General features: G+C 26.2%; 5 protein-coding genes across 5 annotated transcripts in view, besides 11 other annotated features; 3 read left to right on the forward strand and 2 right to left on the reverse strand.

Annotated features, from left to right (window-relative positions):
* EDI_287110 (uncharacterized protein) overlaps positions 1-579 on the reverse strand; it is a gene marked incomplete at both ends in the record, with an annotated part of 792 nt that extends 213 nt beyond the window's left edge. Inside the window, one exon of the mRNA XM_001733210.1 lies at positions 1-579. This exon is cut by the window's left edge and continues 213 nt beyond it. Within this exon, the coding sequence (XP_001733262.1) occupies positions 1-579 (579 nt within the window).
* Positions 580-728: 149 nt separating this feature from the next.
* Positions 729-1,325, forward strand: EDI_287220 (uncharacterized protein; the record flags this gene model as incomplete). The annotated part of the gene is made up of 1 exon (XM_001734657.1): positions 729-1,325. The coding sequence occupies one exon, from the start codon at positions 729-731 to the stop codon at positions 1,323-1,325; it is 597 nt and encodes a 198-aa protein (XP_001734709.1).
* A 306-nt stretch (positions 1,326-1,631) lies between these two features.
* Positions 1,632-1,680: a sequence feature (AT_rich).
* Positions 1,681-1,750: 70 nt separating this feature from the next.
* Positions 1,751-1,785: a sequence feature (AT_rich).
* Positions 1,786-1,893: 108 nt separating this feature from the next.
* Positions 1,894-2,052: a microsatellite.
* A 12-nt stretch (positions 2,053-2,064) lies between these two features.
* Positions 2,065-2,108: a sequence feature (AT_rich).
* A 37-nt stretch (positions 2,109-2,145) lies between these two features.
* Positions 2,146-2,208: a sequence feature (AT_rich).
* A 19-nt stretch (positions 2,209-2,227) lies between these two features.
* Positions 2,228-2,258: a sequence feature (AT_rich).
* A 165-nt stretch (positions 2,259-2,423) lies between these two features.
* Positions 2,424-4,715, forward strand: EDI_287230 (actin, putative; the record flags this gene model as incomplete). Its single annotated transcript, XM_001734658.1, has 1 exon — positions 2,424-4,715. The coding sequence occupies one exon, from the start codon at positions 2,424-2,426 to the stop codon at positions 4,713-4,715; it is 2,292 nt and encodes a 763-aa protein (XP_001734710.1).
* Positions 4,716-4,728: 13 nt separating this feature from the next.
* Positions 4,729-4,767: a sequence feature (AT_rich).
* Positions 4,768-5,010: 243 nt separating this feature from the next.
* Positions 5,011-5,101: a microsatellite.
* Positions 5,102-5,128: 27 nt separating this feature from the next.
* On the forward strand, positions 5,129-5,764 carry EDI_287240 (tristetraproline, putative; the record flags this gene model as incomplete). The annotated part of the gene is made up of 1 exon (XM_001734659.1): positions 5,129-5,764. One exon carries the CDS (start codon positions 5,129-5,131, stop codon positions 5,762-5,764), a length of 636 nt encoding a protein of 211 aa, XP_001734711.1.
* Positions 5,765-5,841: a microsatellite.
* A 364-nt stretch (positions 5,842-6,205) lies between these two features.
* Positions 6,206-6,256: a sequence feature (AT_rich).
* Positions 6,257-6,687: 431 nt separating this feature from the next.
* Positions 6,688-6,732: a sequence feature (AT_rich).
* Positions 6,733-6,779: 47 nt separating this feature from the next.
* The window catches only part of EDI_287250 (uncharacterized protein), a gene marked incomplete at both ends in the record, with an annotated part of 2,428 nt that continues 362 nt past the window's right edge, over positions 6,780-8,845 (reverse strand). Inside the window, 2 exons of the mRNA XM_001733211.1 lie at positions 6,780-6,935; positions 6,994-8,845. The exon at positions 6,994-8,845 is cut by the window's right edge and continues 362 nt beyond it. Of these exons, the coding sequence (XP_001733263.1) occupies positions 6,780-6,935; positions 6,994-8,845 (2,008 nt within the window). The remainder of the gene's footprint in view (positions 6,936-6,993) is intronic.

Raw genomic sequence — 8,845 nt, forward strand, 5'->3', positions numbered from 1 at the left:
TTCCAACTTTACATATTCCATGAGATGAATGACAATGTCCAAAACAGTGAAGATCTGGTTGATGTTTTGAATAAATTGTTGAACTACTTTTGATCCAGCATGAAAAAATTCTCCGTTTATTAATTGTCTCATTCTAATACCATAATCCATCATATTAAAAGGGGGTTCATGAGAGAGACAAATTAAAGGCTGTTTTGGATTAACTTTATTAATTTCTTTTTGGTGAATATGGAATTTATATCCAGAACCAATAAATTGAAATTCATTAATACGGAGATAATTCCCATCAAGAACATGTACTTCTTTAATTTTACCTTTAGCTTTTTCTAACACTTTAATTTGTTGTTTTCTTTCATGATTTCCAAGAACAGAAATAAGTACTTCAATTTGTTGATTTTCAATCCATTGAATAAAATCTTTTATGCCATATCCTCTAATTGTAAAATCTCCACACAACAATAAATAATTAGTCTTTGGTAATGTAAATTGTCTATGAGTTCCATGAATATCTGATAAAACAGTAAATAATTTTGGGAATTGATTTTTAGAATAGGGTGAGTGTTTGAAGTTTTCACTCATTATTTTTTCTAATAATAAGATTTTTTCATTCGATGGAATTTAATAATAATTTCAATATGTTTCAACTCTATTTTCAGAAAAGGTTATTAACTTATTTGGTTATTTTTTTTCTTTTCTTATAGAACTTAACTTATTATTTGATTAAAACAATGTCTTTGTTGGTTATAACTCAAATCTTTTACATTGCCATTGCTTTAGAATGTAATCAAACTCAGTACATTAAAAATGGTATTTGTATAGATTGTGAGAAAGGTTGTAAAAAATGTGAAAATGAAATTGGTTGTGTTTCGTGTGAAGATAAATATTATTTTCTATCAAATAAATGCTTAAAATGTGATTCACACTGTACATCAACATGTGAAGATGGGTATGGATGTAGAACTTGTATGCCAACGTATACTGAAAAAAATGGAAAGTGTATTGCCCCGCCATGTCCATTTTGTGCAGAGAATAGTTGTAATTTAACAACATGCTCTTTATGTATTGAGAACTATTATGTTAGTAAAGGAAAATGTGTTTTATGTGATAAAAATTGTAAAAATTGTGATGTTGATGGATGTGTTGAATGTAAACTTGATTATCATGTATCAAATGGTAGATGTCAAGCGAATACTTTGGCAAGCAGAGACATTGTCTTTATTTCTATTGGCTCTCTTTTAGGATTAGTTATGTGTTTATGTTTTATGATGATAGGAATTTCTTATATTAAGAATATATTCAAACGGGCTTTTTTCCATGAAGCATAAAACAACTATTAAATCTCTGAGTGAAAACAATTAAATTCTATATTCTAAAGTAAAAAAATACAAGTAAAATGTTGGTTTTCATGTTTATAATATATTCAAAAAATAACTGAAATAATATTTCATTTTTGAATAACTTTTAACAATTTGATATAATCATAATTCTCTTTTGTAATGAAACTATATATTACACAAATCCAATAAATAAATTTTTTTGAAAAAAAAGTTAAGTAGAGACTTGTTATAGATATTAAGTTACCTATTACATTAATACAGAACTTATCTCTTCATTTAAGATAAAGTGTGATGAATATAAATAAAAAATAATAATAAAATCAATATTGAACAAAAAAATATTGCATGTTTAAAAACTTGTTTACTTTTTGTAAAATAGTATAAATTAATAACTAACGAAAAAACCTTGGAAGTTATATAATTAAAGATATTTTACAAATATAATATACTTCAATGTTACAATGGAAATTCTAATTAACAAAAACCCAAAGAAGTTTTATTGAGAAAATAACAATATCAACCAAAATTAACAATACAACAGAAGAAAAACCAAACTTTAAATTAAAAATTAATAAATTACATTTTTTTAAATAATTAAACAATTTGAGTAAGTTTTTAAAATTATATCATTATTATTTATTTTATAAAATTAATAATATAAACTAAATAATTATTAATTTAATTAATTTGTTTTAGATAAAAATAGTTTAGATTATAACAAAATCTGAAAAAAAAATGAATAATTATAATCATTTTTAAAAATGTTTTATTCTTCTCATCTAAATTTTGAAAAGAAATAGAAGATAACAAAAAATGAATAATAACAAAAAAATTTTAAAAACAAATTCAATAAAGAATCTTTAAATAAAATGGGAAGAATTAATCATTACAATTTATGTTTTTATATTAATTAATTTTAATGATTAACAGAGAATAAAAAAAGGAAAAGAGATATAAAACATGAATGACGAATGAAAAACAGAAAAAAAAAGAGATTGTTTAAAAATTATTTAATCTCAACAATATTTTGAGGAAATTTTTTATAAAAGAAAAGGTATTTAATCTATAAAATAACATTTCAAGATAATGAACTTCTTTAAAAAACAGTTTAATGGTAATGAATTTATGATTAGGTGTCAATGTGCTCTCCGAAGAATTAGTGCACAACAAAAGAAATACCAGACCCACTCTAAAACCTTTAAAAAACAAATAATAGAATTACTCCAAAACAATGAACGAGATAAAGCCTTTGATAAGTGTACATTATTAGTTCAAGAAGACTACAAAAATGAAGCACTAACGGAGTTAATTGATACCATTGATGAATTAATGAAAAACTCAGAAATTATTGGTACACAAAGGATATGTCCTTTAGAATTAAAATCAGCGTGTGGTGCTATTTTATATGCTTCTCCATATTTTCCAGATCATACTGAAATGATGGAAATGAGAAATATGTTAATTGATAAGTTTGGTAAGACATTCCCAGAAGAATGTGTTAACAGTAAAGTGATTAGTCCAAAATTACTATCAAGACTTTCTTCTAAACCCGTTGATTCTGATGTTGTTAATTATTATCTTGATAATATTGCTAAAGAAAATAATCTCGCAACAGAAGAAAGTAAACTTCCAGAAGAAAATCCTAATGAAATGTTACCTGCTGATGCAAGTAAATGTGAGTTATCAAGGCTACTAGATGGAAAACAAAATAATAAATATACTTTTGGTGTATTAACTAAGAATATTATTGGTAAAATAAAAAAAGGTGGTGATAAAGTTGAAGCATATATTTCTGGTCCAAATAATACTAAAATTATTGGAGAAGTAACTGACCTTCATGATGGTACTTATGATATTGTATTTACACCACCATATGCTGGTAATTATCTTATTGCTGTTTATGTAAATGATAAACAAGTTGAACAAATAGGGAAATTACATATCTTAGAAGCTAGTTCATTAGACTTAAACAAATGCATAATTGAAGGTAATGGAATTAAAGGAGGTTATGTAAATGAGAAACAAAGTTTCACAATTTTTGCTAAGGATTCATATGGTCAAACAATTAATCATGGAGGAGAACCTTTTGCAGCTTACATTGCTGGTCCAAATGATGTTAAAATCATTGGGGACATTACTGATCTAGGAAATGGACAGTATGATGTAAGTTATGTTCCTCCTATTAAAGGTAATTATGCTATTGCAGTTTATCATAATACCACTTTAGTTCAATCTGTATTTAATTTTAGTATTCAAGAAAGAAACGTTCAACAACAATTTCCAACAGTTCAACAATATATTCAACCACAAATAAAAAATTCATTTATTCCAGTTCAAGGAAAACCAGGGGAACATTTTATTATAGATATTGGAAGTTGTTCCATTAAATCTGGATTTGAAAGTGTTGGAAATCCATCAATATTAACACCAACTGTTGTTGGAAAAAATTTACATCAAACAAGTGGATTTGTTGAACAAGATTTATATGTTGGAGATGAAGCCATTGACAAAAGAGGTATATTATCATTAGAATATCCAATGCAAAAAGAACCTATTGATTATAATAGTTTACGATCAATTATGAAACACTCAGTGGAAGTTGCACAAGGGCATCCTACTGTTGTTGTAACAAATGGGTTAACTCCATTACAAATGAAGATAAATATCTCTGAAATGTTATTTAATGAAGGAATTCAATCAATAAGATTTGTTGATGAAGCACAGGCCATTTCTAGATTATATAATAAACAAAGTTGTATTATTGTAAATATTGGAGGAATGATGTCATGGGTAATTCCAGTAATTAATGGAATTGTTTATAAGGACATTTCACAAAAATTACCAATTGCAGGAGTTAAATGTACTGAAACATTAATGACTTTACTTTCTAAAGAAGGCATTATTCTTGGAAGTACTTCTAGTGAAAAAGAAATAGCAAGACAAATTAAAGAAGCTATTGGATATATTCAAGTTGATCCTAATTCTTCAATACCATCTGTCAATTATTCTCTTCCAGATGGAACTTCATTAACAATTGGAAACTCAAGAGTTCAATGCTTTGAACCAATGTTTAATCCACAACTATGTGCTATGAATTGTAATGGAATAAGTCAGATGATCGCAACTGTGTTAAGAAGTATAAACGGATGTACTAATGAAATTATATTCGTTGGAGGAGGAAGTTTAATAAAAGGATTAAAAGAACGTATTGAAACTGATATCCAACAACTCTTAAATTTCAAAATAAATGTAATTGCTGAAGATAATAGAAAATTTGCTTCTTGGCTTGGGGCAAATCTTCTTGACAAAGAAAATATTGGAAAAGTAATAACTCTAGATACATGGAAACAAGAAGGAGCCTTATGTCTAGATGACTAATAAAGATGCAACCATTTTATTTTTTAATAATTTTATTTTAAATATTTTTATTGGAAAATACGTGTTTGCATCATTAAAATAAAAATAGAAGAATTTCTTTATCGTTTGATATGAATGAACCCCTCTTTTTCTTCTTTTAATTTATTTTAAAAGAAATATCCCGATTTTTTCCATTAAAAAAATGAATAATAGATTCTATTTAGTTTAAATATAGAAAACCTAAAACAACCGAAAAATAAAAGAATTTTTATAAAAAACAGCTTATCAAAAATATATAAAGTTCAGAAAATTCTCTAAAAATAAAAAATGATAAAAAATAGGAGGATTAAAAAAACGGAAAAAAACGGGAAAATAATGGTAAGAAAAAATTATAAAAATGAAAAGAAGTTAAACATATTCAAATATTTCAATTCATGAAGAAATCAAAGGAAGACCACCGTTCAGGACTTTACCAATCTACTCTAACCGAATCAAAACAAGAGTCTCCTTGTGGTTCTTTTACATCTTTAGGATTTACATTTTCTCCATATGCTGAACCATATAGACCTTCAAGAAGTGTTAATGCTTCTCCAATCCTTTCAAGAAGGGACCAACTCTTTCAATCACTTTCAACAACAAGTGCCCCTTCTACCCCTGGTCTTTCTCATTCACCACGAAGATCAACATTATCTACTTCTACAACTTGTGAAGGAGGTCCTAATACAAATGGTATTATTAATACTTCATTATATAAAACAGAACTTTGTCGTTCATTTGTTGAAACAGGAACGTGTAGGTATGGAAATAAATGTCAATTTGCTCATGGTGAGAAAGAGTTAAGACCAGTACAACGACACCCTCGTTATAAAACTGAGATTTGTCAAACATTTCATCAGACAGGGACTTGTAAATATGGAAGTAGATGTCGATTTATTCATGTATTACCAGGAGAACCTTCTCCTGTATCTGATTGTGTAGATATTCCTCAAACCCAAAATTTTTCAGATATTTCTTCTACTGATGAAGACTCAAACAGACTTCCTGTATTTGAACAGCTTTCCCACAATTAATTATTTACTTTATTTATTTTTTTTTAGTTATTTACCATTTTCTTTTTTTTTTTTATCATTCTTTTGTCTTTTCTTTTGAATATAACGTCATTATTTTAATTACTGAAAAACTTAAACTCATCTTTGATTCTCCAGTTTAATTTAGTTTTAAGATGGTTGTTAAAAAAGAGTCACGAGGAGGAAATGGAATACTTGATATTATTGAAGAAATTACTCCATGTACTGAAGATGATAATCGGAATGTTGATCACCACCACCCTCGTTTATTTCAACAAGATAGTGAGGGTGATGGGATATTAGAAATAGATGATAATGTAGATTTTGTATTTTCAAAGGACGAAATAGAAATGGATTTCTCCGTTTAGTTGGTATATTAATTTATGTGATTTTTTTAATGACACTTATTTATTCATATAATAGTTTAATCCAAGAGTCATTAACATAATATAATATTTGAATATATTTAAATACTAAAAAAGAAAAAAAATATTTGAATGTTCTTTTAAATGATAATTATTTCTATGAGTCACTACTTCATATAACATTATTTTTAACTTTTGTTAGTAACAAACGAGTTAGTTAAGTTTTTTTATTAGACAATAACGTTTGTTTAATGACATAATTCCCAATGAAACGATCTAATTGCCAACTCCTCAAAAAGTTAAACACTAATTACAACAACGAAGAGGTATGAGTTTATTTTTACTACTAATTATTTTAATTTAACAATAGGGGTTATAATCTTTTTATGTTTGTTTTAATCTTGTAGTAATTTTTTTCATGAATTCAGTTTAATAAAGTTTATGAGTATAAACATGATGTAAAAAAAATGACTTGTTTAATCATAAATAATTATTTTTAACCAACGAATTAATTGACATTACACTTAATTTATTATTATTTTTTGATACTTTCAATGAAGCAATTTATTATTTAATTAAAGTAATTTATGAATTACTAAAAAAAATGAAATATGGAATTGGGTGGAGAAAAGTTATTTCTTATCACAAACAATTTAAGCGTCATCAATAAAAGAACCTTCAGTTTCATTAAGTCGGGCTTCTTCATCTATAGTTTGCATTGAAGGATCAAATGATTCTCCTGGCTTAGCCAATGAAGGAGGTTTCTTATTTTGTTTAGCCCAATTCATTTCTCTAAGATCTATTAAGTCCTATGTAGAGAATTAGTTTTATGTTATTTATTAAGTTATCTTAAAAATAAAGACAAACCATTAACATGAATTTTGTTCTATTACAAATACCTTGTGGATGACTTAATGTATATTCAATCGTTTCAAATGCTTCGTCCATCATAAATGAAATATCATTTGAAGAATCCCAAACTTCACCGATAATTCGAAGTAAAAGATTTAAATATTCAAATGATTGATCTGTACAATCTTTAAGTAATTCTCTAATAACAGTTATCATAAAGAAAGAAGGTAAAAATCCTCTAAGGTTTAAGTGTCCTATAAATCGAATAATGGCTGAAAAACGAATATGTGATTGAGAAAGAATACGTTGAATAACTTCAGGAGATAATGAATTTGATTTTGAAAGTAAATATGATTCTGATGTGTTTCTTACATTAAATTCAATATTTAGTAAATTTAATAATGTTTGTGTAAAGTTTGAAGAAATGAATATTGATAATGAAACACATAAATCAGCATAAAATGGGATATATTTTAAATCACGTGATGCTTTATTTACAATCGTTTTTGCAAGATATATAATTACACATGAATTAGAATAATCAATTGTCAATAAATCAGTAACAACTCCTGCAAATGTCATTTCACTTAATTTATTTAATGTTGAAGTAATAAAATGTTTAATTTTATCATCTGGTTCATAATCTCCTTGTTCTGGTTTTGGATTATCTATCGGGGTTCTACTTGATATTAATTGTAATTCAGCAGTAGGTATTTTATCAGATAATGGTTTACTTTGTGAATAACTAAAATAACAACATACTGTTGGTGATGAATCAAGAACAGAATACGTTGATGCTACTCGATGTTCTGTTGCCATAACCAATAATTCTTTTGATCCCATTGCATGTAATTGGTTATATTCTGAAATAAAAGATTGATCTTCATTAAATTCCATTTCCATATCAATAATTTTATCTTCGACTTCTTCTGTACCAAATTCTTCATTTCTAAATAATGAATGAACTTTAATTGGTGCTTTAATCTTTTTATTCATTGGGAAAAATAATTTAACAACACCTCCATCAATATATGTAAAACTTGGTGTTGATTGACTTGATCCTAAATCAAGAATATCTAATGTTTCTTCCATATTTTCATATTCAATTTCCATTTTAGTTAATGATAATTTACGTGCTACAATAGCAGAATATAATCCCCAAATTCCTCTTTCTAAATCACTTAATCTATTTGGACCTACAAGATCAAAATATCTATTACATGTATTAAGACACCATGCTGAATATAAATTTAATAATTCTCCACAAAAGATATAATGTGTTTTAAATTTTTTACTCATATAAAGTGTTGTTGTTCTTGATTGAGTAGCAAATACTACATCAGTAGTTAAGTCAAATGGAATAAATTGAGTAATCACAACATCAGTAATTGATTTAGTTTCTGAAGGAGTTAATTCTTCAATGAAATTAATAGCACTTTTAAAATCATCATGTGTTGGATTATTAAAATATTGATTATTTAATTGAAAAATAGAACAACTTGTTGTAGTTGATTGAACAGTGTAAACATTAAGTCCAGATAATGAATTCCTTGTTTCACAAAGAATTAATAATCCTATGAGATAAGCTTTACACCATTGTAGTTCTTCTCTTTGTAAAGTTAAATCAATAACAATACTTAAATATTTTTCTCTGAATTCACTTAACCCTTTTGTAATATTCATCTGTAAAAAGAGACCATTACTATATTGTGCAATAAAATCACCTGCCATATCTGTATAAATATATGTATTCATATCTTTCTTTTTTAATAATTCAAGATCAGCTCGAGATGATAATTTAAATCTATGTAATGTTGTTTTATATAATTGATCAGTTTTTACAGATGTAAAAGATGAAATCATTGGT

This window comes from Entamoeba dispar, genomic scaffold, assembly GCF_000209125.1.
Source record: "Entamoeba dispar SAW760 scf_1105229458445 genomic scaffold, whole genome shotgun sequence".
Classification (NCBI taxonomy): domain Eukaryota; phylum Evosea; order Mastigamoebida; family Endamoebidae; genus Entamoeba; species Entamoeba dispar.